This window comes from Augochlora pura, chromosome 10, assembly GCF_028453695.1.
Source record: "Augochlora pura isolate Apur16 chromosome 10, APUR_v2.2.1, whole genome shotgun sequence".
In the NCBI taxonomy this organism is placed as follows: Eukaryota; Metazoa; Arthropoda; class Insecta; order Hymenoptera; family Halictidae; genus Augochlora; species Augochlora pura.
Window position 1 is genome coordinate 26,730,931 of NC_135781.1, and position 27,960 is coordinate 26,758,890.

Below are 27,960 nucleotides of genomic sequence, written 5' to 3' on the forward strand. Positions count from 1 at the left end.
GAGAGGATGCAAATTATACTTAGCTCATCTCGCAATCGATGCAGAAACGTTTCATTCTGCATAAAAGTCCGCAGTCTAACGACCGCGCACGTGCGACCCGGCGGAACGCGATCTGCCCGAGGAAATTGCGAAACGAACGGTTTTGATCGGCATCGCGATCGATGCGTGGAGACGCAGCGGACGGATCCACCTGCTGGATCCGCGCGCGCGCGCGCGCGTAAACAAACCGTTAAACGGTTAAGCAGGTAATTAGAAACGCGACGTGTGCCCCCACGGAAACTCGCGGCCCGTTCTGGTCGGACGGTGTCTCGCGGCCGCTGAATAAATTGCCTGTCAACTTTTCGAACGGGTTCGCCGTTCACGGATCGCGCCGCGCGTCCTCCGCGTTGCCCGTGTTGTCGGCACGCGGGGTTCGCAACCTGCCCTCTCCGGACGTGGCCGCGATTGCGCAACACGCCGTGTGTCAGCGGGTTCGTCGAGGTTCGTTAACTCTCAATTTTGCGGCGGCCCGCACGAGCCCGAATCCGTCCGTCCGGCTCATCCGATCGCGATCGCGGCCAGCGACGCGATTCCACGACGAAATGATCGCCATTGATTCGCGGGGAAGCCTCCGCGCAAGTTTCGCTGATCGAAAGTCGACTAGGTCGAGTTTGGCGAAGTTTGCAGCGAAATGGTAAATCTTCGAATTCGATTTGCGTTTTTCTAGCGCCGTCAGGTGGGGCAAAGTGACGAAGTTGCGTCGGAGTCGAAAAACTTTTTACGGAGATCTGATAAAGCGATGATTTTTATTTTTAGGTTCCAGCGGATGTGTTGCAGGATAAGAGAAAAATAGAGAGTATGTAGAAAGTTTGTCAACTTTCGAAGTTAATGTTAATGATTTAATAAATATAACGCCAGTCGTTTTTATTACCATATATTTTTTATGAACCATATTTTATTATGAACCATAGTTTGTATCATCTATCATCAAAATTTGGGAATCGAGATAAATGGAGACAATCGAAAAACAAAAATCCTATCGTTCTACAAAAGAAATTATTAAGGACGAAAAATACAAATCGACGCAGGTATGAAAGAGATCGTAGCGCAAGGGATTAAAATTGGAATATCCTAAATTTGTGATTTACCTAAAGCAATGTACAATTGCATATTTTTCAGGATATATTGCACAGTAGAACTGCACAGTAGAACATTTTCGATTAATTATTGATATAATAGTCAAAGATAATGGTAGGTCAAGGTCGGAATAATTCTATGATTTGATCGTTATTACTTGAAATAATCATAATTCATATAATTCAAACCTTGTCGCAAGAATCTACCACTTCAGAATTTCACTATCATTTTGCAAAGGCACGTCGCTACCGACGGATAATAGAGCCGGAAGAATGATGCAGCAGATGTCCCGAAAAGTCAACCTTTTTCGTTGGCAGTTCTATAAATTGTCGACCCAATCGGCCGAAATTCGCCGCAATCTTTATCGCATCCAATAAGCGTTCCGGCTAAATTCGATTTGCCTACAACCGCCTAAATGCTGCGGTCTGTTGGGAAGGTGCCGACCAGCCCGGTGCGCGCATAATTTTTCGTTAGTCGCAGTTGTCGCGTTCGTTTCTCTAGATCGTCGTTGCAGCGAACGACTTATCTTCCTCGAAGCGAGTTCTTCTCCGCGTGGTAATTAACCGGCAGCGATTCCACCGAAGCTGAACCGTCCGGCAAAAAATTAATATTTCGAGAACGCGCGACAGACGGGGTCCGCGAGGGAACGGGGTGAACGGGAGCCGCAGGAATAGAGAGAATGCGGGTCGGCCAATCGCGGTCGCCGAGGATCGGGGGGGAGGGGCGTCTCTGAAAAATTCGGTTAGGATTCCTTTTTCACCTGACCCGAAGGAATGCCATTGGCAAAAACGAGCCGAAGCCGTGCGCTATCCCTCGTAGAGGAGGACGGCCGCGCGCAGATAAGCGGGCCGGGAAACTAACAGAGATAAAAGGGTTCGCGTGTAGATGACCGGCGCGCTTTCAGGGAGTCCAGTTTGCGATGAAATTAGCCGTGTCCGCTCGGCCCTTCGACAAAAAGTAATGGCTTTCACGCTAGGCACTCGGGATTAATTAACGAAACGACCAAAAATGGCGGCCGTGCGTGCCCGCGCCACCGGCCGCCCGATCCCCGCATAAGAACGATCTCTTTTCTCGGGACTCGGGGACCGACCCGCCGTTTCGGGGCATGCGTAACGAGCACCGGCCACCCGACAATCGTCACCTGTCATTCAAATTTTTGGAATCGCTCGCTCGACCGGAGGAGCCCCGGCACTCGATTGATCGGTCACTTTCGCCGAACTTTTTTGCCGGTCTTGCGTTGCCTTTACAAATGTCTCGGGATTTCACAGTTGCCACTGATTCGACAGTTTGTATATGCACCGACGCGAATATTCAGCTTCATCGGCAACTTTTCGAGATCGAACAAAAGCTGCCTAACGCGATTTAGCATTTTAGATGGCTGCTCAACAGTCTCCTCAATTTCTCGACGTCGCGATAATTTATTCAATTCGATATTAAGCTAATTATTGAGATGTGTCGCACTGGCAGTATATCTATATTTCTTGAGCCATTTAGACAATCGATTATACTTAACTTTATTGTTATTATTATTATTATTATTATTATTATTATTATTATTATTTAACTTAGTATTTACTGGTCGGAACTCTTTGTTACAAAGAGATTCATAGTTGACGCAAGCATAAGATAGGATAAAAGCTAATGCTACGACATTATAGAACAAGTTAAGTACGTCGTAACGCATTCATGACAGAGCGTTTAAAATCGAATCTTGAGTTACAAAAGAAACCTATAAAGTCACAATAACGGTTAGCACTATTTTATATACAATTTAAGCATTTATATATAGACTTCCAAACGTTTTATTATTATCATTTTATTACCTCACTATTAACCTCGACATATTTGCCTCGATATTTATTATTATCGACATTATTTTATTATCTCATTGTTTCTCTCAGTATTAAATCATACAGAAAGCAATTGCAGCTCTTTTAAAAATTTCAAACAATAAAAGCGACAATGGGGACTGTTAAAAAAGCATTCCTTACGTCCGGTGAAAGTTGTCTCAACCTGCGCTTTAAAAACAACAATAGTCATATTAATGTTAAGCTAACACTGTCCCCATACGATCGCTGTTCGCTGAAGTGGCACGATCGAACGCTTTGTCGGCAGTTGTAACTAGAAAACGTCAAGTCTCCCGGTTTCCATCTCTTCCGGACCACTCTGCGCGCACCCTTTGACAGTCTACACGAGTCCTCTTCGCCGGACAAGCAAAAGCCGAGGCTGACGTGATCGTTTGACGGTAGCCGGACCGTTCTCTCCCCCCGAGAGACTAGACTGTGCGGGCAGCAGCATGTGTTAAAGGGCAGGAAAGCGGAGCCCGATGAATTACGGTCACGGTGTTTTCACCGGTGCGGTTTACAACCCCTCCCTGTAACCGAAACCGTTTCGCGCGATCAGCCGCGAAACAATGGAAGGTGAAACGTATCCGGGCAGAGACACCCGCCGAGAAAGGGGAACAACGCTGCCGTGGCCCACCCGCCGACTTTACACCGAAGTTCCGCAATTTTCACGCTTTTCCCCATCGTCGTTTCCATCGCGCCGTGAGCCCCGTCGCCTTCCCCCTTTCGGGGCCGGCGTCTTATGCAAATCGAGCGTCGCGACGGATAAATGGCAGGCCGAGCGGGTTTAACCGGTGCCGGGCCTCTCTTGTCCATCGGATTCGTCATGGATCGTTACTCAACACTGGCCAGAAACAGCCACGGACCTTCGAGGCCGGCTGCTAATGCGCCGCTTATGCTAACGCGATGCAATCGTGCTCGTTGATAACCAGGCTTCGCGACGATTACGGTCATCGCGCGAGTTTGAGGGGCAGGCAGTTTCATCGATCCGGGAACAGAGAGACAATTTTCATTGTCTATCAAAAAATATAAGCATCTTTTTACTATCTTCCAACTTATTCGTCTTCCATTTATTTAGTAATCGTCGTCGTAAATTTTCGTGAAATTTGCAAGCTGATGATTAATATAATAATATATAGAGTAAAGAAAGTGTGATTACGCTCAAATGAGATTTCAGATTGTTGAATAAACGCAGGGTAAAAATACATTTGGTGATTGTTCTGACAATGGTATGTATTGGGTCCCTAAGTGTAAAATGTTTATTCTATATTTTTTCTGTAAAATCTATGCATTTTCTACTTTGTATCTGATCATGCTCGAAGAAAGACGTCTTCGTCTTCCAACATAGACGACTGAATTTATCAATTTTTCCGCATCACTTATAATAGTTCGTCTATGTTGAAGTAAAAATAAATCATGTCTTATCTCATGCATTGTTTCTGCATTCGTCACATTACATATAGACATATCATACAGTTATCAGAGAATAAAAAGACACAGAACTAAAATTAAAAAGAAACAAATTAAAGCACGTACCAATTAGCAATCTAGTTCATCAATTTTACTCCATCATGCAGTTTCACCGTATTAATGCCGCAGAAATTCGAATTCTGGAAAGTCGAGGCTCGGATTTCGCGGATCCTGCAAAATAATTCGCAACTCGGATGCACCTGAAAAATAACAGCGCGCCGTAATCGACGACTCAATTGCATCCCGGCCGCCACCATCGGCGGAGCAGACCGGCGTATGGCGTCCAAATTACACCCATAAACATCCCTTTTAAGCGGCTGAAAAACCCATCAAAGTCGCGGCACCGTACCGCCGCGCCGAATCTCGACAATCTCATCGAAACTCCGCCGTAAACAGGCAACGGAACGCGGGGGAGATATATAAAACGGCGAACAAAAAGATCCAACCACGTGATTTAATCGTACAACCCGCAAACGTAAATACTGCTATTACTATAAATCCTTGGGCGGGTGGGGGCGACGAGGGAACGGGATAATTCTGCCGCGAGCAGACGCGCAACGCTCTAGGCCCGGCGGTTCGCGATTGCTTAGACCACATGTCCGACGTCCACCGCGTTCACGGTCTTCTATCGAACGTAATATTCGGTCGTTCTCTTATTCCGCGAGTCGTAAAACTCCTATTTTGGGAGCTCGCGCGAATTCGAATGTCTGACGACCGAGGAATCGTCGGATCTTTATCTTTTCATATAAGGGATGAGGTGTTGCACGTTCTGGATAGTTTTCAGCGAGCTGAAAGTATGGGCGGGACATCCGATTGTTGTTAGATCAGTGGATTATAAAAGGAATTGTAGGATTTTCTGCAGAGGACTTTTAGTATATATTGGTTTAACGCTAGAATTACTAAATCAGCTAGATGACTAATTTTTTCTTCCTTTCTTTTCCAGCTCTCGATATTGTAAAAATGTTTCTATGAGAGTTATATTTAAATTTTACATAATTTTTTTATAATAATATATGTTTGAATTGAGTTATGTTTTTCTAATTATAATCGAGAACAGTATTATAATAAAAAATCGTATAGATGATCCAGCCACTTGGTATAAAACAATATTAGTCGCGCTTAGAAGTCTTTAAAATCTATGAAGTTATAATAGCCAAGCACTGTTCAAAATAACTACACCTCGTTTCAAAATAATTTTAACTTTATCAGATTTGTATATACACGTACCAATACCTTCAATTTCATATTTAAATCTAGATATAAATCATATAAAATAGAAGAACTCCGAATTAAAATAGCCCCAAGTTCGGAGAATTAACAGTTCCAAAAACATTTATTATAATATTAATACTTACGACTTCACGGCGTTGCGAGTACAATTGAAACCTCCAAACCATACTGATCACAACGAACCCGCGTTAATTCCATCAATTCCGATCATTCCTTGATTAAATCTCAAATCGTAGCAATTATATTCAGTCGCGCAACGAATGCACGACCTATAGCAATAATTCCTTGAATAATTTACTGCACCATTTCGCTGGTCCGATAAAAATCACCGAGCCATTCGGGTCACGTGGCACGGCTCCGTTGAAACCATAAAGTTCCAGTATAAAGGCAATATCGTTCGAAGACCTCGGGACCAGGGGCGTAGATATTTTGCCGGCGAGCGTCGTGTCCGTGCGTTCCAGGTGTTTCGGTAAAAATGCGAAATTACGAGGTTATTCGACGCGCGATTCGCTGCGGAATCGGCGGAGGTGCACACGCACCCACACGGACGACGCGGCGGCGCGGTGCATCGCCGCGATATACGTTCACCCACACCGCGGCGAGGGGTTCGCATGATGGTTTCCACACGCGTAATCACCTGTCTCGTCCATCATAAGCAGCGCGTACCCGGCCAGATGTAATGCGCCGCGGGCCCACGCAAAACCCGTCCGACATCGCGACGTTTCAACACACGCCCACGATCGGTCGGCTCGCTTTCAAAATGTCGTAAGTCAAATTGCCCCGGCGCGCACCGTTTCATCATCCGGATGCGGGCCCGGGCCCAATACGCGCGAATTCGCGTGGATCTTCCCTGCGTTCGCTCGTTTAAAAAGGAGACGGTGCAACAGACTCGTTTCAGAGTGCACCAGAAAAATTTTTCTCTTGCCCTGAGTGCACTGTGATGACCGTAAACTAAACGCCAAATTTTGTGTATGTCCAGCAGGCATTTTTATTATTACGATGCATGTGGAAATATATTTGGAAATGTTACGAATATTTTGTTCTTTAAATGGCTCTTTTAATTATACTTCACTTACTGTTTTGATACTGTGTATATTAGAATTTAAAAATTTATATAAAAATATTGCAATCGACTAAAAATAGAAAGAAAAATGTTACAGTATAAATAGAATTAAAATATTGCATTAAAATATTAAAATAAACTATTAAAATATTGCAATGCACGTAAAGAATAATAATAAAGAATAATAACGAAGAAGAATAACAAAGTATAATAACAAATTGCAATAGTAAAACTATTAACAAAGAATATAATGACATGATTACAGGCAGCAAGCCTAAAAACGATTTTCCTACGTGAATCGCATCGCTAATGTACGAAATTACTTTATTCGACGCAAGCTCAATGAGACGATCGACTGGTCCAAGGAGAGTTTGTTCGCGAGATTAATAATTGTTTGTTGAAACGATCGAGAACAAGGCCGCGGGCCCCGTGAATACAGGATCGGGCCCCGTTTTCGCCTCGCTCCACGCTTTCTTTTTTCAGCCGATCCGATTGCTCGCTCGTACGGCCGTCATTTTTTACAACGTTCCCCCGTAAAGTCGTTGTGTAAACGCCTGGAGCAAACGGTCGTGATGATCGTGTTTTGTACGAATCAATTTCAGCGGCAGAGGATCGATGCTTATTGATTCCGCTCGATAGCGATCGATTTACCATCCCCGGCGTCGGCTCCTTGATTCCGATGACTCCTCCGGGTTTCATTCGCCGATCCTTGCGTCGGCGATCGCTTTCGTTTTCACGTGGTTATTGAAGGAAAATATTTCCAGGTCGAGCATCGTTTTAATAAACCATAGAAGCTGACAGCTTGGAATGCAAAGCTATGAAATTAATAAATAGATGAAGAGATGAATGGTCTAAATGAAATCTTTATTTAATTCTGACTTAATCTACGCTTAGACGTCAAAATCTATATTTTTGTAGTACATCATCGATTTTCCAGAATTAAATCATCTGTTTTAATGTATCCTTTTAACTTAATAATAATTTATAATTATAACTTGTTCAAGTGTAATCAAAGTACAAAAAGATAACATATAACTACAAGCTACAGTAGATTTGCGCATTGCGCCGTCTCCTCCTTTTGTTTTAGTTACTGCAAATGAATTGCACGCGATCATCTCGAACGTGTTCCGCGACAAATAAACAACGGCGCGCGTCATTATGTAAAACAGCGAATGAAAAGATTGCTTCATGTAAAGCTCGCGCGGCGAACACGATCTTCCTCGGTCGCCACTGTCTCCTCATAGCCGTACGTTATATTAAACTATACACGATTATCTTTAATCGGTTTAATGATAAACAAGCAACGAAATGCGTCCGCGTAAGAAATTGTCCAGGGAGGAACTGGTTCGGTTAACACGCGGAACAGAGACATTTGTTCAGGCGTCAGTTTTTTATCGCGATCGAGGGGAGCCATTCGTTAAATTCGTCATACCCGTAGCAAATTTATCATCGTTCGGTTCTATAGATCGCGATGAATTCGCGCGGAGACGACGACGACGACGTCGACGGCGACGGCGACGAGGAGGTGGACGACGCCCGAAGATCGATTCGAATCTCGAATGGCGCGCACCTGCGAGCCCCGTGGAGAGCGATCCCGCGATGGAAATCACGCGGATCCATCGTGGATCGTTAATGTCCGGCTGTCAAGCTGTCGCTCGGGTCGCCTACGTCTTCCTTCGAAAGTCAAAACGTCCGCCGATTATCCCGTCGGGAATTTTTAAATCGCGCCCGCGAGGCCGCCCCGCGAGACCGCGCCGATTCCGCGTCATCGTGAAAGCGGAAATTATGGCTGCGACGGTCTCTCTCTCTCTCTCCCGCGGGATTAGCTATATCCTTTCCGAGCGGTCCCCGGTACTTACGCTTTCTACGGATCCGTGTGACGGCTGAATAACGAGGGAATTAAATAAAATTATTATGTTCCCGTAAAGTGTTCGTTAGCCCTTGGAAAGCGGACGTTTATGGCAACCGCACAATTACGTGTACCGATACCTTGAGTCTATTCAGACCCGCGGTCAGACTTTTAATACCGTCGCGTTTTCTTTTTTCGCTTCGCGATGTAATGGATGCAAAATCATGCTCGGATCTCGTAGAAGCAAGTGTGCATCTCGTGCAATTATTTCCTCAGATCTTTTTCACTAGTAAATCATCCCCGGGATAACGACAACGCGATCCGATTAATAAACATATCTCCGAAGACAGTGCTCTCAGACCGGTTCCTCGATTCGATATCTCTCACTGCTTGAAACCTTGCCAATTTTACTGCGCGTACTTCGTCGCGCAATTTTACGCTAATTCGTCCGATTGCCTGTGCCGTTTCTTTCTTCTATCGTTTATTGCTTGGTAATATGGAACACCGATGTTTCGAGCGCATAATTAAATCGAATCGAACGTTCCCTTCTGAATGCTCCTATTTTTAAGAACCGTCGGCGTCGTGGTATAATAAGAGAACCGTATTGTCGGCGAATGTTGCGGACTGCGGTCGCCTCGACCGCGTTTCGAAGTGTCAGTTCTTAAGAAGGCGATTTGTTCGGCTGTTTGCAAATCCCTTGTGCAAACTCGGACCGGTGAATCGGTTCTCGCCGCAGGTAGCTCGAGGATTCGTTTCACCCTCTTTTGTCTCTCGCCCGCTTTTGTCCGTGTCCGCGTCTTTTGTTTCGTCAGCGGACCGTAAATATTATCGGTGAAAACCGCAGCGGAAACCACGATAACACGACTCATTCGGTCCCGGGGGACTGTTTAGCTGTTAGAATCGTCGCGCGAAGTCAGGGCGACGCGGTAATTAATCACCCTTTGTCTTCCCTCGACCCCGAAAGCGAACGCTAAATCTTGCAAATCGAGTCACTCGAACTCGTCGATTTCGTCATTGTTCTCGCCGCAGAATTATTTTCGAGCTTCGCGTCCCCCATAAAAGCTGTGACAATGGTGTATGATTCACTGTATGTAGATTACTGTTCGAAATTACTATAATTGTATAAAAGAAGAATCGAACGAGAATTTACTTCTTTGTTTACTTATTTCAGTCGACAGAAAATGATGCAACAGCGCTGTTAAATTCTTCTAATTTTTTCATTGTTCATTAATATAATGTCTATTATATATTCCATTACATCTTTTAAAAAACTGCCCCCAAGGTAAATTACATTACATTTTTTAATAAATATCTTTGAAATTAGGAAAACTGTACAGAAAAGTTGGCGCCCCACTAAAATTGATACAGCACGTTCCAAAATAATTTCTCTATTATGCAAAATTAGATTTCATAAATTATTAAAATTATAACTGTTGCTGCAAGAGTTACAAGATTAATTTCATATATACAAAATACATTTTGTCATATAAAATTGAACTGCTATATGTCAGAAAAGTTATATTAGAATTGCATATATTAGAAAAGCATTAAAAGTGCAATGGCTTGCCAACAAGTACCATTTTAATTTATAATATTTTTCTAGTCCCTTCGAAATATTTTGTTCTCTATTATTATTTATTTTATTTATTATATATAGGAAGTTACCCGTTAGTAAACATTATTATAATTATCACCATTATCCGCACGTATACTTCGTTTTTACAACCCCCAGGATCGGTCGTCACGCCCATATCCGGCAAAGCATTTCCGGCTCGCGAAACCAGCGGATTCGACGTGGTTCTGTTGTCGGCGAAGAAGCGAGACGATGTTTGTACGCGTACGTCCGCGAAACGGCAGATCCGCGCGGGTAAATACGCGTGGACACGCCCGTCGCAATTACACGAGTGCCTGCAAGTATAATGAGCCGCGCGTTTCATTGTGATTTATGCCACGCGAGGCCGGCCTGCCCCGCGTCAAGAAAACCGCCTCCCCGTTGTTCTCGCTGCGAATTCGCGCGGCGAACGATCTCCCGAGGCCAGCCATTTTTCCCGTTTTAGTGCCCACCCGTAACGGTTCCATTATTTTCTGCGCGCGGCAGATTTCTGATCCCCCATTGTTTCGCCGTTGCAAAGGGAGCGAATCGATGATCCAATCTGACTTACTTTGGAGACGTCTTCGATGATACAGGGTGTCCCGAAATGTTTAACATGGTAGTTACTTGAGGTCATTCTAAGCAGCTTTTTCCTTTACAAGAATTTTCTGCAAGGCATCGTTGACGAGTTGTTAATTGAATTTAACGACATACTATGCTATAGCCTTGAACTCTGAGGGACCGCTAAAATAATTTCGGTCATGGACCGCTGGCTCGCCAGACGACCGTTGTGCGACGCGGGTCTCGTTTATTTTTTCGCAGCTGTCATCGTGACCGCTCAATCCTCTCGATTAACCTTCGACAGAGCCCGTCGTGGACAATTTTCCCCCGATATCCCGAGTTCATTTACGAGTGCCGTCCTCCGGTACGCGTATCACGAACACTCGCAACGGAGCATAATGCCCGCGAGGTTACACAGGGAACAGAGAAACCCGCGCGCGCGCGCGCGCACACACACACACACACACGGGCGAACAATCAGAGAGACGGACAGACGGCGCCGAGCGAGCGAGCGAGCGAGCGCCACATGAATGGCGTGTTTTCCTTATTGGCTGATTGAATAATACATGTAACCGAATAGTATTAGACCGGTCGAGCGCGACACGCGATGCCCATGACGCCTGTCATGTCGTGCGGGTCACGTGTCATGATTTTGACGAGTTGTTTAGCCCGGCCGATTTATCGACCGAGATGTTGGGGCTCCGCGCTCTCTCGCCTTGCACACGTTCGGCTGGTTTCCACTTCCACCACCGGTGTCGAACGATTAATGACGCGGGCCTCGGATAAGGGGGGCAGATCAACCGGCCCCCACCACGATTTATGGCGGATTTTCTTTGACAATAAATTATATTTCGCGGACTGGTCACGCCGTGCTTCGCGGGTCCCAAGGCCGCTCGACCTCTGCGCTCGATTCCTCGCATCTCGCTTCGGCATCGTATCTGCGGCTCAGATTCATTTTTACAGCAGTTACTGAACAAGGATATACCGATCTCTTCAGTACAAAATAATTACTGTAGCAAACAATTTTTACCGTACAACCGTCCATGATTAAAAGCAACCTTGACATTTTGCAACAAGTCTGTAAATTTTTATAAATGTAAAATAGTCGATGAACCTTTAAATTCTGAATAACTACCTTCCCGGTTGAAATTGACCTTCAACACTTTGGTTCTGTTGGAAAAGTTTGATTTGAACAATTACCTTGAATTGAACCGTAATGTAATCGAAAAGCAAACGGTTTTTCTCTCGGCCGCGATTTATCATTGGCGATTCGAAGAAGGCGGATCCGGCGGGAGAACGACAAGTAAGGGCAAGAAAGGGTCGAACACGCGTTGCAAAAAGCTCGTGGCCGACCGCTAATAAAGTGGCGCTTAGCGGTTGAGCGCGTTTCCGGCCATCTTCGCCTCTCAGCGTTTCTGCCATTCGTTGTCCATTACATATTTAGCCGGCGCGCGTAATAAGCGATCGTCCCGGGGGACCGGGTAATCAGCGGGGAATCAATTTGTCGGCGGAAAGTCGGCGAGATTGACGAGGAAGATAATCGCGGATCGCGTCGGCGAGCGTTCGCACGTCGCGCCGATGATGATTCGATAATTCGAACCGGGAGACGTGTACCCAGCGTGTACACGTTATACCCGGCCGAAAAATAAAATGAAAACGAGCCCTGGTCGAACGATCCACGGCCGATCATCTTCCCTTCCTCTCTCTCTCTCTCTCTCTCTCTCTCTCTTTTTCTCTTTTCCTCTCTCTCGCTCAGCCTTCCGCGCTGCTTTCCGTCCCTTTTCCTCGTCCCCCGACGCCGCGTTCTGCCCTAAGTTACGTGGGCGCTAAGCAGCGATATATCACCGGCCGGTATTCACCCAGGCAAATCGACTTTTATTGCTTTATAGCGCTTGTAAGCCGGCCGCGCAACCATTCCGGGCAGCGCGTGTAATCTGGATGTAAGAAGCTCGTTATTACGGACGGTCCATTCACGGGCCGACTTGCCTTTAACGATCAAACTACGCCGTAATGGCCGATCCGAGTCACTCGCCGGATTAGCGGTCTCACCGACGACGTTATCGCGCCTTTCTTTCAGGCTCTCTCTCTCTTTTTTCTTGTTCTTCTTCGTCGAGGAGTGGCGAACCACCTCGCGGCGCCATTAGTCATGCCGTTCGATGACGGCCGAAGGACGTTCTCCCCGTGACGCGCTCGATCGCGCGGCTTTTGGATCAACCGCGGAATCGACCAGTCTAGTCTGATACGGTTTGTTGCTTCGACTAATGACGGCTTATTTAGCGCTCTTTTTAGCCAGCAGGATCGGCGTGCATCCTGCGCTCATGCGGTCGCAGCAGCCTAATCTCGAACAACTTTGTCTCGGTAGGGATTCTTTAAATTTATTGCAGTAAAAAGCGGTAGAATAATTAACCCTTTGCACTCGAAGCTATTTTATCTCGAAATATAAAGTAGTTTGACCTATAGCGTCTCCATTTCGAAATAACTTTCTCCATTTTATACACACGAATTTTACAAATTTTTAATTTTATGACTGAAACAATAAATTACACTTAACATAGTTCCCTAATTATAATTTCAAAGATAAAATTATTTTGACACGTGATGCAACAATTTTTGTTTCCGTTCGAGTGCGAAGGGTTAATCAAGTAAGATGGCGTAGCACGGAACGCAGAACTGTCTGGTTTAAGAAAGTAGGAAACGAACATGGTTTACTCAGAAATTTCACACGACAGCACTTTACATACATTGACCAGAGATCTTAAGTATTTGTTTCCTTTTCCTCGACCGTCACTATCGATTTATCCGTATGATTCGTCTCGATCGCTGCCGATTGGTTCGTCACCGTCTCAGTCTGCGCGTGGTGCTTCTCGTCGTGGCACTTCTTTGCTTTCTCTTTCTCAGCAGCCGAGAAAAGCATGTCCGGCTTCGAGCATGTCTTGCTGCACTCCACCAGAGTGCTGTTGCATTTCCTCAGGTTGCATCTGAATCCTATGGCCCTCTTCACGCTGATGCTCTTGCAGAGGTTCTTCAGCTTCTTCATCGACTTTTTCGTTCTGATCTTTAAAAGAAATCAATCGTGAATTTTGCAGTATACTAATTAACACTGGATTTACGGAGCGCTGATAGCAACTGTTTTCTGTTAGTTTATAAAAGTAACGAATTATTCTAATGATATAATAAATATAATATAATAAATTCGAACGTTTATTCTAATTTCTAACTGAGTATCATCGCAATATGACGAATGCGTTGGCTATAAATCATAGAAATATTTTTATAGTTTGAATAATTAGAAATTAAAAAATTATTGTCCAGCCATTTCGACGGGTTGCGTAAAATTAACGGGTAAAGTTCTGGATCGATATAAATCGTTGGATTCTTGCCTTCATTTGGTGAGAAATCTCTTGTATCCTTTTCTTGCTCCTCTTCATCCTGTAGGCCAGTCGATTCTGCTTCGCCGAGGTGCACACCGTGAATTTGTAACTAAAATACGTAGTCGCTGCATCGTTTCAAGCCAGAGACACTTATCGAGACTTACATTCGAGAGTCGCTGTCATCTTTGATCCCCTTGCAGAACTCGGAGCAGCCAGGCGGAGACTTCGACGCCACCTCGCAGTCTTTCGAATCTTTGAAACTCTGCTTCTTACGACTCTTCTCAGTTTTCCTGACACAACGAACGCAGCCGCCTTCGCCGGAAGTCGCATCGTTCGATTTCGGATCAGCCTGACGTTCGACTCTGTCATCCTCCTTGGTCGCAGCCGGTTCGTCGTCTTTCTTCGCTACCTCTTCAACGCCCTCTTGACTCTTTTCCACAGTGTCAACTTCAGCTTCCTGTTTGCTTGGTTCCTCGTGCATTCCTTCTTCAACAAAACCACTCGTTTACAAATTGAACTATCTATCTATTCGAACGCCTGTGGCGTTCGCCATATCACTCTTCCCTCGGACTCGCCTCTTCCAGCCGGGTCCACTCAATCCCTTCGCAGCTGATCCGCGGATGGATTTGTCCCCGGGAGGTCAGTAATTGCCCCGACTGGAGGTCGAGGTCTGCGACGAACTCGATGGGGTCAGAGTCGGCAATCGGATCAGCGCGCATTCGCGTAGTATGAGAATGGTTTTCGTGCCGATCTTCGAGCCCTCGACGCCGAAGGAGGCCGCGCACCTCGCCACTATGATAATCCGTTCCTTGTCATCACCCTGCGACGCCGAGAAAGAATATTTAATGCCTTCGGTGGAACGCGAGTACGATGACATCGCCTCGTCGGACATCGCTGTCACGCCGTCGATCGTTAATCGCGCGAATTATCGAGGCGCTCCTTGGGACTCTAACCTCGACGCTCCTCGACGGCCGGACCATTCTCCATAGCTTCCTCAAACCTCGACAGCATCTCGCGAGCTTCCGACGAAAATTATCCACTTATACGCTTTGATCGAACCGGTGTCATGGCGAGAGAGATCGAGCGCCGATTAGAACGACCGACTGAAAATTTCATCGCCGATCGGAGCGGGCCGAACGTTGCCGAAGACGATCGCAGGCCCGACACCATCGAAACACACGAACGTCAACTTTATTTATTTTTTTTGCAAATCTTTATTCTCAATCCGGCATATCAAAATGCATCTCCGAGGACTCCGATCTCTGGCCACGGGGTTTTGGAGTTTTGCTCGGCCTCGAAGGAAAGGCTCGCACCATGAACGACCTCATGTTTTTCTTCGGCATCTCCGATAACATGTCCACTGCGTTCTGTATGCAGAATTATTCGTTAAACGCCGTTCAATGTTTGTCGAATCGCAAGTTTTTAGGAAAATTAAGTTTAAATTAAATTTAGGTCGAGATAAAGTAGGCAGAACCTCCATTAGGTCCATCGATGTGCTCGTGTCGATTTTCATGATTTTCTTCGTCGGTGCATTCTCGCTGCTGAATGTACTTCTCGGTCGTTTTCTTATTTCTGTGGAGCTCCTCTCGACTTTCAACTCTGGTGGTATTTTGACTGAGAGAAAGTTGTAGATAGGTTATCTTTAATTAGTTTTCTCACTAGACAGCTTCTCTTTGCTACCCGTTTGATATAATGACGAAAAGTGAACAAGATGAAACGTTAAATAATTTCGTGAATCGATCACATGTAAGCGACAATAATTTCTGATTAGTTCTCAAAATTTAATCATAATTAACTTCGTAATACTCAAACACATTGAATGTTGCTAGAATGTTTAGAATGCAAAAGGGTTGGGATATCATCGTCTATGATAAATTTCAACTGTCTAGTTTCAGTTTTGTGAAAGGCAAATCGCTTTGAATTTTTGGTAATTTTGGGGGTTAATTTTGAATACTTAAAATATTAAAAATAAAAATCTAAGATTTATCGTAAATTCTTCCCAATTGTCCCTCAGCTTGTAAACAAAAATTGATAATTTAGAAAGAGGAGATTTTTATAATTAATAATTGTCAGAGGCTTGAATAATCGTTTACCCTCTTCCCAAATTGTCCATTTTTGTTTACAAGCTCAGGAACAATTACAGAGAATTTACCACAAATATAATAGTGATATAGTTGTCGCGTTAAATGGTCAAATGAGGATAAGGTTAACAGGCAAGGGTTAATCGCTGATGTTTTTACCAGAAGAACTGAGCCTTCGTATGAACGGTTCATATGAATTGCTGCGACGTCGTTCGAAATCGGTCTTCTCTGCTGCTTCATCTTTCTTCGTTTGATTATGCGAGGCGCAAGAGACTGGACAGAGTTTTTGGCAGGAATCGTTCGACCTGAAAATTGTAAATATAGGAGAGCAAAAAATAATAGCAATGGTATTAACCCCTTGCACTATAATAACGAGTCAGGCTCGTGATTTCATGCAAAACCTACTAAATATGAACATTATTCACTTCTTTCACATCAAAATAAAGATAAATTCTTCTCTTATCAAAGTTTAGAAACAAAAATACATAAAGACAATAAAAGAAAGAAAAATGGTCTGTCCCTATTACGGATAATATTAAGGACAAATAAGTGCTAATTAACGTAGCGCGAAAGGAATCGTAGTGCAAAGGGTTAAGGATCAATTAAACGAATTACACAATGGAATGCCTACTGTGAAGATACGAATTGCGTGCTCATTCTTGGCCTCTCGGACATATCCTTAAATTTGATCGTTTCGTCGAAATCGTCGTCAGTATAATGTCTCATTGACTCATCTTTTACTCTTGCGTGAACTTTAGGTTCACTTGATCTCGGGGTGGAAGTTACGAACTGTTTACCCTGGAATTAAGATCGGAAATGATGCGACCAAACCTGTACAAAGATTCGCAGAAGATCAAAGCGAATAAATTTGAATCGACTAATGAATGATTAAATTTCTCAGCAGAATTTTCTTTATCTTCCTCGTTAGTCGATATAATTGCTCGGCAACGCACCTCGTCCATCAATTTCAACGTAATCATCGTGCCATCAAGATGCCCGTGAAGATGCGGCGCCTTCTGCTCGCAGCAGCTGAAGTCCATCTTCTTGAACAACCTCCACCAGCAGTTCTCATCGTCGAGGAAGTCCTTCAACTTCCCTATCTGCGCCATGCAGTTGTTCAACACCTGTCGAGCGCTGTTTAAATCAGTTACAGTCAGGTCGTTCGTCTGACTGAGAACGTCTTTCTTTCGGTATTTCTCCTACACTCGAAAAAAAATTCGTTTTTAATGCAGCAAACTCTCGCAGAACGGAACGCGATCGTTGCAGAATACAACCCTTTACATTTCTGTTTTGAGACTGGCTGCTCTCCAGGTCCTGAATGCTCCTCTTCAACTTCTGTATCTTGTCCAATAACTTCTGCGTGTTGCAGAACGTGTTCTCCGCTTGCAATTTCGCGTACTTGCATTTCCTCAGGTCGCAGCCCTGCTTCTGGCTACCGCCTCGGAACTCGTGGCGGCCGTCATCCTCCCAGGTGTCAGCGAACGTGTACGCATGCGCGCAACATCCTCGTTTCGATTCCTGTCAATCGAATTTCTCGTGAACAATTACAATTATTGAATCAAAAAATCGTATAAACGGTCTTTAGTTATTAGTTAAACGATTAAACTATTTCTTTCGGAATTTAAGGGTTAGAAAATTGTTGATTAGGTTACGTGCCATCCACGAGAATTTGTTCTTCCTCTTTCAGCTAATTATGGCACCGACAACCCGTCCACGGAATCATTCTGCTTCGTTATCGGCCCCTTTCTTTTCGCTCTGTGATGGTTTCATGATTAACTGGAATTCAAATTTTGCGAAACGTTGATATCGAAATTTGGGATCATGATGACGACAGCGTCATCTGTCCACTGCATTTTCCGGACAGGGCAGTGGATAGATTTTACTCGACGACAGTATTGAACAACGTTAACTTTAACATTTGATAAACGCTTCGTCGCATGCGCCTTGGTCTTATCGTGTAAATGCTATAGTATCGTACAATCGCATAATACTAACTAAATTAAATCATTTTAATTTCAATTGCAAGACATGGAAGCTGAATGCAATTTTATTTCATTTTTAAATAATTTCAATAACTTGTAATTAACACGTTAACGTATTCAATTTATTGCATTGTTTCATTATTTTGTATCATTTGTATATCTTTCTCATAAAAGCATAAAATCTGCAGACTAATGATAATTGCAATGTATTTGAATATTATATTCTGTCATTGTTATGCCAAGATTATTTAATTGTTTTATTACTTTATCTTTCATTTATATATTTTTTTTATAAATGTATGAAATCTACAATCTAGTAATAATTGCAATGCATTTGAATAATATATTTTATTACCGTAATTTATTATTAAATATATTATTTAATATATTTAATAATATATTACGGTACTCTCAGGCTTTTGAACAGAGGAAGACACTTATCTTTTACCCCCATGTTAATTGATGTCATGGATGACGCGATTAGTGTGAAACAATACCTGTATTAATACTACCATCTAAAGTGTGTTTGTAAAATGTATTCATATAGAACAGTGAAAGCAGTCGATGATGGAATTCCCTAGCATCTAATCTGACTCCGATCTGAATTCGCCGGTCGACGATCGTCTATCTAACAGGCGGAGCTTAACTGGAGCACAATGGGACCGCTTTTCCAGAGGAAAACGCGAGCACAAAGAGCGGTCGTGTCCGTGGAGCTGATCGAATCGCGTGTGGAAACGACTTTTAAACGGCTCGTTTACCATAACACCTCTCGCCCGCCACGGAGTCTTGCGGGCCGGCTCGTAGACCCGCATAATTGCATTACGAGCGCAAGCCCCGAGAGTCCTGCGGTGCTCGCACCGCCGCTTCACAATGGGGTGACGCGGGGAAAAAGTCAACGAGACTGTCGCCGCGGAAAATCGGACTCCTCGAGCGAGCTTTCTCATTCATTTGCAAAGCAGCGCGCCGGCGACAAAGCATTCGGGAATCGGTGCACGAGTTCTCGGGTGCTCGAGCCTCGAAATTGGGTCATTCAAGTGCAAAGCAGGACGCAGTTCGCTCGAATTTCCAGATTTTTCGGGAGGACGGGCATTTTTCTCAGGCATTGTTAACGCGACACTATTCCATGGGGCTCTGTGACGCCAATTGACGCGGAAGTTTCGAGTTTTCGAGACTTTTCAAGTGGTTGATGGAGCCGAAGAAGGTATAACGAAGTGTAAATTTATTTCGAATGGGATTTCTTTTTCATTTTCTTTTAACGCAGTTTCAAAATCCAATGCAGATTATTCTCTTACAGTAATGTTCACGATGTATATATTATATAAAAAATGAAATACGAATGTTAATATATTGACTTTATCGAAATTATTTAAGAAACAAGAGTAACTATTCCAGGATCCAATATCTTCGACGCGGTCAGTTTTTATTTTGGACAAAAATCCACCGGCTATTGATAAAACGTCGAAACTGAAATTATACCGCAGCAATAAATAATAATCAAGAGACTAATTGTTTACAAATTTCATGGGAATAATGGAAGCAAACGATCGGTTCCATAGAGAACAGCGAGCAATAGATCTTCATCGAACCGTTTGTTGGACGGCAGGGTGAGATCCTCCCTCGAAATTGGGTCATTCAGTTGCGAATGAAAGGGCGTCGGTCCTCGAGCGATTTTTCAGTGTCCATGGTTTTTTTTTCCGTACCACCGATTTTTACTCGCCAACCGTAGAAACCCGTCGGAGTATCGTGTCACGAATTTCCATTTGAAACGAACTCTTCAGACCGCGCGTTTCACCGTTCACGTTGCCCGCCGCCATGAATTCGACGCGGGAATTTCGGCGTCCGCATTCCTTCCATTCAGAAGCGACCGTTTCACGACGAAAGAGAATAAAAATTAGAAATTTTCGGGGCCGTCTTTGTGTCAGCGAGCACAAAGATTAAATTTTCTATTGGCCGCGCGGACGCTTTCTTCGGTCCGCGCTCGTTCGTCCCGGGCCACCCTCTCCCGCGCGATTTACATGGGCAATTTTTAGTCGGACCACCCGGTCGCACCTGTATTCGATTATTATGCCGTAGACAGCTCCGCTCGATCGCGTGGTGTTTTTTAAAATAAGTTTCCAAAGAACTGTATATTTCTCCAGCAACTCACTTTTAAGTTTTCAAAATTCTTCAAAGTTGAATTTAAATATAGATAATTTTCTTTTACAGTATCGAGACAATTTGAATCGAATAATAGACAAAGATTGTTTGTTTAATAGGTAAAAATCGCATGACAACGCTTTATTTTGCGACAGCCTTTTAATAGGCTTTTTCATGAACGAGCTACATGCAAAAGAAGCTCGACGATATTCTTATAAATAATATATCTAGAAACAGTTATTTCATGTTATTAACCCAAATAATTTGTCAAATTGAAGATAACACCGTCATCGCTTTTTAGCAATTTATTAAGAAATTCTCAGCTGTTGATTTTCAATTTTGAAACAACTAATAGAAAACTGCAAGTATACAATATACAATGTTAACAGGATCTTTTGACAATCATATGTAATTCGTTGATATTACACAGCAAGAAAATTAGCGCACCTTGCGTAATATACAGACTACAAAACGAGGTCATATTTCAAGAAAAAGGTTCGCTACTTTTACGGACAAGAATTCCTAGAGATCACGTTTCTCCGGACAGGCACCTTGACTCTTTAAGTCGTATCCTGTGTAGGCTCCTCTGTCCAAGGTGAGAGGCTTTCACGTTTTCGGAAGACCATCTCCAGGATAGAAAACGTCGAAAAAAGGAGAACACGGCGCGGGTGGATGTAAAAGGGCATCGACAAGGGTGCAACAATTACTTTATTTTGACTTTGCGGCCGGCTCTCGGTTGTTCGGATCGCGCCGCGTCCCTTTGTCCGGGGCCCCGGGTCCGTGTCGGGTACGTGAAAACGCGGCAATAGGGGGGCCCCGCGGCGCATTTACCTGTTCCGTACCTGTCAACTGCGGCGCAAGATCACGGCGATCTCCCGTATCGCGACAAATGGTCTTAGACGGGCCCCGGTCTTTGCGGCCGCGCCGAATTCTATGCACGGCGCACCCCCGGCCCGGTCGAAGCCCGGAGTCATCCACCTTGGTCTCGAAAAACCCCTTGGAATCTCCGCTTCCTCCTTTCGGATCACGCAACGTTTGCAAACAATCCGTTTCGCCGAGATTTATGGCGCGGGGGATGCTCGATGGCGGCGGGACCTCGGCCTCTCGATCCGGCAATCCGAGAGACTGCCGAAGGGGTTGCTGGTTCATCCTCTGCTGATCCACGAGGTGTGATCGGGCATAAATTACCTGCTTTCGATCGACGTATTTATCCGGCCGCTCTGATCGAAGCCGGTTCACAAGTTACTCCTCGAAATTATTAAAGTATCGCGTTGCGGTAGAAAATTTTTCGCTCTTGTAACTGCACTGCGGATTTTATGCATTTATGGCGAAAATGGATGCGCGAAGTTTAAGACAATGGAAGAATTAAAAGAATTTAGGAATTTTATATTAAACATTTTCGAGTCACTATAATGGTTAATAATAGGAAAATATATTTATTTGATTCATGTCTGCTGGAATCAATGAGGACAATTTTTATTCTACATAAAGATTGCTCTCTAGTTATAATTTCTATCGCTTTGGTAACGAGTGTGAAGAAATTATATTCCAGGATGTAATAGTAGACAGTTCACTCTTTAAAAAGAGTACAGACAGTATATTGTAAGGTTTATAATAAATTACAAGACCTCGAATCATCATAAGATTCTTCTGAATATCAATTTTCGTAGAGACATTCTAACAGTACATTAAGGTAGCCTATTTTATATGCAAAGTTCACGTTAATCATTATTATTCTATGACGTTCACCGTGGAGAATTATAATTGGAAGTGTCAGAGCCGCGTTAATCGCGAGATCTGTTAGGATCTGTTTATACATATTCATTATTCATATTCATTATTCATATTGCAGTTATCGTCCACCTCGTTTCAGTATACGCTGTGTGAACAGGTGTTCCGTAATGCTTCGTATCTGTTAATGAAACCAGAGGTGTACCACTTCGAAAACTCGTCATAAAGCAGATGAAGAGTAGCTTGATAAAAATCGATCGCAAGAGTCGACTGAAAATTGATTTCGAAGTGGCAAAGTGAATCGGTGAAGAGATTTCCACGGCGATTCGGGTTTGCCAGCGAATTTACCACGATCGTCGCGTCCCCCCCGAATTTCCGAATGCCTTTTCGGCGAGCGAAACGAGGCGGCGAATTTTGTACATCTTTCGGCGCGACGTGCGAGCTACGTGCCACGACGGCCGATGTCTCTGGATCAGCACGACTTGATCACCTTTTATGGCTTTCCCAGGACAAGATCCTGAGGACCGCTGTGAATCGAAATGGAGGACCTCCTACGGTTATAACCGACAGTCTCACCACTGGGCCGTCTTCTCTTCCCATGTCTCCTTTCTTCGTCTCCCTTTCTCCTTTTTCCGCCGTTTCTGTGCACACCGGGCCGTATATCGATCGCTCGAAGATTGTCAACGCCGTTCGTGATACGTGGAGGCCTTGAGAAACGTTCGACATCGGCGTGCCCCTGGCCACTGACGCGGACACCTTGGGTGGTCGGCCGTCGTGTTAACAAGATATTAGATTGCGGGAAATAATTGCCGCCACGAACCATCAATTCCGAAGAAATACTCGACAGGTTAACCCTCAACTGGCACGCCGGGATCATAAGCGACCCCGACAGTTTTCGCTCGAGCTCCATTTGTTAGAACGTAATATTCGGCCGATGACCGATCTAGCGTTGCAACGATTACGCGAACGAATAGATATTGCGAATACAAATAAATGTAAATTTGGTATATTTTCTTTCGATTTCTTTCTTATGTCCATTTATTTGAACGCGAACTATCGTTACTTGCACGAAAAGATGCAAGTGCTGTTGCGTGAACCTACCCGGTTAAATGAACCGGTTATCTCTAGTAATATATATTATTTAGAAAAATACTTTATTTAGAAAAATATATGCATATAATATAACGGGATTGTGTACGCTGTTTTATTTGATTGTGTTTGTTGTAGGCGCGTTAGGATGATACATGGACGTAATGGAAAATAGTATACAACGACTTCCATTTCTTTTATTCCACTTTGATTGCATTGTTCGACCAAAAACTATTAGTTTTACTATTAGTTAAACTATTTGTATGTTTATACTCTTTGCAGTGTATTTTACAAAAGCCGCAGAAATTGGTGTCTTAAAGTATTCGATCCTATTGCCTTATAATAGTACAGCATTCGTTTGAGAAATAATTAGACTGTTAATATTCATAGAAAATTAAAATTGTATTCACCAATTCTAACAGGTATAAACTAAATAGCAAGTTCTTTTTTTCTTCAATAATTTCAATAGATTGAAAATGATACATTTTTAGATTATTCCAATTTGTCTATTATCTTAAATTGCAGCTGTCAAATTTCGCTATAAATACATAAAATCTGCAGACTGAATATAACAAATCACGTTAAAAAATAATCTTCAAATCTGACAAAGTAATTCCGACGCCCACGCACCGCTGACTGCGGCAGTGAAAGCGTCAAAGAAAATAAGACCAGTAAACGGCGTAAACCTGCGGTACGACCCGACGTGAACAGCGGTCCGCGTCGCATCCAGAAATCCATCTCAGCGACCGCTTTGATGTCGCGCGTTGCCAGAGACACGTCAAAGAAAAGCATTCCGGTGCTCGACCACCGAGAAACACGAAGCCACCGCTCGCAATTCCGTATTCCTCGGCGCGGTATTAATTGAATTAAAACCGTGTCGCGGCATAATGTACGAGCGAGGCAACGGATCGGAGCGAGCGTCACGGTCGTATAGAATCGTCAATAGATGGGTATTTCTTGCGGGCAATCAGTCCGAGCGTTTATGCGCGTCACACAATCGCGGCGAGGAAAAAGGGAGGAGGAGGAGGAGAGAGAGAGAGAGAGAGAGAGAGAGAAAGAGAGAGATCTGAAGCGAAAAGGGGTGGCGGCGGAGAGCTGAAACGCATCATCCTGGGTGGTCGTGCCATAAAACGCGTTGCGTTCTTAATATTATGCAGGACACGCAACTATATAAAGCGCTCCCAATTGTGCGGCGGCCTAGCGAAAGAGGGGAAAAAAGGCCTCCGGAGCGAGGAAAAATCCGCGGCGAAGCGGCGGCCCGAAAAAGGGAACGGCGGAATGCCAACGGCGGCGGGCTTCTCCTTTCCTGCTGGCCCGCGGCCTCCTTACCCGCGACCGTTTCTTACCGATTTTTGCCGGTGCTCGAATAATCTCGTCTACATAAAAGCGAACCACGCTTGCCTAATTGGCGATCACATTCATCCGCGGCGGCTTATTTCAGGAATTTAATAGCTTACTTTAACCGCGACAGAACGGCCGCGGCCGTTCCCTGCCGAGGGGGGCCGGCCACCCTCTTCTGATACCGATTGTCCTCCGATCGCGTTCTTTAGCCGTGCTGTTGGTCGCGCGCGCGTCTCGCAGCAGCATTGCGACGTCTTCTCTATCGCTTTGCTCGATTCACGCGAGTCTCCAGAAATTTAGGATTAACAGTGGATAGAACATTTTCGAGCGAATTTTTTGACGCCACGGTGAAAGGAAAAAGTTTTACTATTTTTTCATGACGGAAAAATTCACTGTTCATTTCGTAACAAAGTGGAGCATCTATTAGCTAAATCTCTAACAGCTAAATTCTTTATTATCTTAAAACGTTACATATGCAAATATTCCAATCTAAGGTGATCCATATATTATAGTATCTATTATAGAAACAATAAAATATAAAATAAAAGTAAAATAAAAATTTACTTTATTACTATAGTTAAGTGATTGCTGTGTTATCCGAATTTCTTTCAGTAACTGGATAATAGAATAGCCTCGATTCTTTTTATCCAGAAAGCCGAAGTATTTTAAACAAAACTGTAATTATTAAAAATATTGTCAAGTCAAAGTATAGACAGTGCAATATTGACTCTCTACAAAGAAAAATTTAGTACTCGAACATTCTCCTAAACTACAATAGAGTCTAAAAATTATTATCGTAGATCAAAGTCAATACTTGCGCCCATTCACCGAAAAAAGTTCAAAGGCAGATCGGCCAGATCTCGGTAAGGTCGTTTAAAATCGAATTTGCGTGACCGCAGGATCAAGATCGAATTCGTTCGCCGCAGGGTCGATCGACGTCAGCCGGCCAAGAAAGGACTTTTCCGCGTCCTTGGTCGTCGCGCGACGCTCGTAGGGTATTGTGGAGTCAGGGCCACCCCGAATACCGAAAACTCTTCGACTTTCGCGGCTCGTTTCATCCTGGCGCAAGGCGAGTGCATAGATCACCAGGTGTCGCTCTGTTTATACCGCAAACGTCCAAACAAGTCTCGCCGGGTCCCCAGGGTCTATTAAGTGCGGACCTTTCAAAAGATCTACACGACTGGAAGGCGGAGGAGAAAAAAAGGGGGGCGCGCGTTGTATACCTGGATCCAAAGGCGATCCAGAGATCTCTGGCCATTGATGTCACCGCTATACAACCGGTAAATATCGTAAATAAATCCCGCTCCTCTCGCCGGGACACGGAACCGAGGGATCTTTTCGCGATCGTCCCGCTCGCTTCTGTAATTTTCTGGATCCGCGCGGGTCGAAAGAAAAATTGGCACGCTCGTTTTACGGTAGCCTCTCCTGGACGCGCGTCTTTATCGGTGAAATATCTCTTTCCTCGACGTTCGATGCTTTGTCTAGTAGGGATAATTGATCTGTTTTTGACAAGTATACTCGTCGTAGCAAAAAATGTCGTTTCTTCGTTGACTCGGAGCATTTACAATCAATTCTCTCATACAATTATGAGTAAATTTATTTAAGGTATATTAGGACACGAAGAGTAAGTTGTATGGTTATATTAGATCATTGTCAATTATAATACAATAATTTGGATGCGTTCATCGTTATATTTGCGACAATATTAAATTTACTTGACAAACATACTCGTCAAAAGCAGCTAAGTGGTTAAGATGGATATATATTTTGATATTCTTTATTAAATTATACAATTTCCAAAAATGTTGCATTGAAACAAATTACGAAGAAAAGCAACAGTATATGTATAGCGCAATTACAATAGCTCCTAATTTAATACCTTAATAGTAACCTCACAATTTAATAACCTTATAGAAACATAACGGTTCTATAATAAATGTTCAGGCAATGGCAGCAATTATATCGCGAAGCAACAAGTCACCTGCCGCAACAAGGTTCGATCGTTTCCCTTGTTATTCGTGTGTACAGAAAAATTACGGAACATCCCCCTTCCGATACGATCGAATCGATGGTTAAGTACGTCTTAAAAAATTGTTCGTAGGTGATGACAGCCGCTGCGGTGGCAGTCGTCGGTCCCGACGTCGAGGAGCTGGCATAATAAAGGTGCCAATTAAAGAGGGAAGTGCCTCGTTCGGAACGGGGAGCGTTTCGCGTACAATTGAAAGGCAGTTCTGAAACAGTTCCGTTTCAGTAACAAAACAGACAGAGCGAGCACGCGGAACGATAATGCTAGTTTTCCGAATGGCTCCTCGCAGCGAGAGGGGGCACCGTGCATGCGTTCTCGCGTGAGAATTGCGCTTGTAACGAGGCAACGGAAAAAACGGCGGAGTCAACAGCTGCCAATCGGCAAACGGTACGCACTTACATAGTAGCTGTAATGAATACATACCGCTCGGAGGTATAATAGTTTAGCGCTGAATATACGAGCAGCGAAAATTGCGGGGAACGAGCGCCCCGAAGATCTTTCTGCCATTCTGCTCGCGAGCCGTTCGCTAAACGATCAATCCAGACGTGTTATTTCCTTTGCGAGTGGAACGACACCGGCTCGGGACAGATCGAACACAATAGGGCAGCGCGCGAAATAATGACAGTGCTCTCGAACTTTTGCGAAAACGACGCGCGGGACGGGTCGTATTGGATGGAGGAACCGTTTCTATAGACGGACGCACCACCCGCTTGTATAGGCGGACGACATCGAAGTGGTGGAAGGAAAGCGTGACGATCTAATGGCTCGAAACCGACCGAGGAAAAAGGAAAGTGGTCGGCAGACAGGATCGCTCTAGCACCATCAAGGATATCGGCGGCGCGGCGGTCGTCGCCGGTCGGCGCCGCCGGATCAAGGAAAGGATGTCACCGTATCGCCAGATAAGCATCGGCGGGCCCAAACTATTTTGAAAGTTCCTCCATGTTTCCGAGAGAGCCTCCTAATAGGTCCGTTGGGGAGCTCCGTGTCTGGTAAAGGCGATTCAGACGTCACACAGTCCCGACGTTCATGATTTAGTATAATTCGACAACTCGCTTCTACCGCGCGCGTTTTAACGTGGTTTAAATTGTACGAAGTAAACTGCACGAATTTTCTTGAATTACGAAAGTGGGAAAAGATCCTTTACGATCTTCGTATTACTAATATTTTGTTTTTCACAGTTGTTCAAATATAAACCATGAAGCGTGTAACATTTATAGAGCCATTTCCGACAGGATTTCCATTCTAATCAGATTTTCTTTCTGTTGTCGAACAATTTTGCTCAGTATTGTTTGCACAAGTTTACTTTATCTTGAATAGGAGATCATTTTATAAGGAAGAGCAGTTTATAACATGATGCTTCACGAGACACTGCTTTATGTTTCTTGGCATGGACTTTAGCATAGTAACCATCACACGCCAGTTACAACGCTTGTCATCTTGTTCGTCGTCCCTCCTCGTTGCGTGGGAAAAACGTTGTAG

General features: G+C 44.2%; 2 protein-coding genes across 2 annotated transcripts; both read right to left on the reverse strand.

Moving 5' to 3' along the window:
• Positions 1-13,479: 13,479 nt before the first annotated feature.
• Positions 13,480-14,576, reverse strand: LOC144476534 (uncharacterized). Its single transcript, XM_078193614.1, has 3 exons — positions 14,260-14,576; positions 14,105-14,204; positions 13,480-13,779 (listed from the first exon to the last, which is right to left on the reverse strand). Exons 1-3 carry the CDS (start codon positions 14,574-14,576, stop codon positions 13,480-13,482), a joined length of 717 nt encoding a protein of 238 aa, XP_078049740.1.
• Positions 14,577-15,315: 739 nt separating this feature from the next.
• On the reverse strand, positions 15,316-18,612 carry LOC144475487 (uncharacterized). The gene is made up of 7 exons (XM_078191445.1): positions 18,568-18,612; positions 17,458-17,694; positions 17,130-17,375; positions 16,808-16,974; positions 16,336-16,481; positions 15,531-15,709; positions 15,316-15,447 (listed from the first exon to the last, which is right to left on the reverse strand). The coding sequence occupies exons 1-7, from the start codon at positions 18,610-18,612 to the stop codon at positions 15,316-15,318; spliced, it is 1,152 nt and encodes a 383-aa protein (XP_078047571.1).
• Positions 18,613-27,960: the final 9,348 nt, after the last annotated feature.

What these genes read in the sequence shown, in the direction of transcription:
- LOC144476534 (XM_078193614.1), bottom strand. Translation starts at nt 14,576, where the DNA reads ATGCACGAGGAACCAAGCAAACAGGAAGCTGAAGTTGACACTGTGGAA. An exon ending in GATGACAGCGACTCTCGAAT is followed by an intron (nt 14,205 to 14,259) that starts GTAAGTCTCGAT and finishes TACGTATTTTAG; the next exon opens with TTACAAATTCACGGTGTGCA. An exon ending in AGATTTCTCACCAAATGAAG is followed by an intron (nt 13,780 to 14,104) that starts GCAAGAATCCAA and finishes TTTCTTTTAAAG; the next exon opens with ATCAGAACGAAAAAGTCGAT.
- LOC144475487 (XM_078191445.1), bottom strand. Translation starts at nt 18,612, where the DNA reads ATGGGGGTAAAAGATAAGTGTCTTCCTCTGTTCAAAAGCCTGAGA. An exon ending in CTCTGTTCAAAAGCCTGAGA is followed by an intron (nt 17,695 to 18,567) that starts GTACCGTAATAT and finishes TTCGATTGACAG; the next exon opens with GAATCGAAACGAGGATGTTG. An exon ending in GACCTAAATTTAATTTAAAC is followed by an intron (nt 15,448 to 15,530) that starts TTAATTTTCCTA and finishes GCAGTGGACATG; the next exon opens with TTATCGGAGATGCCGAAGAA.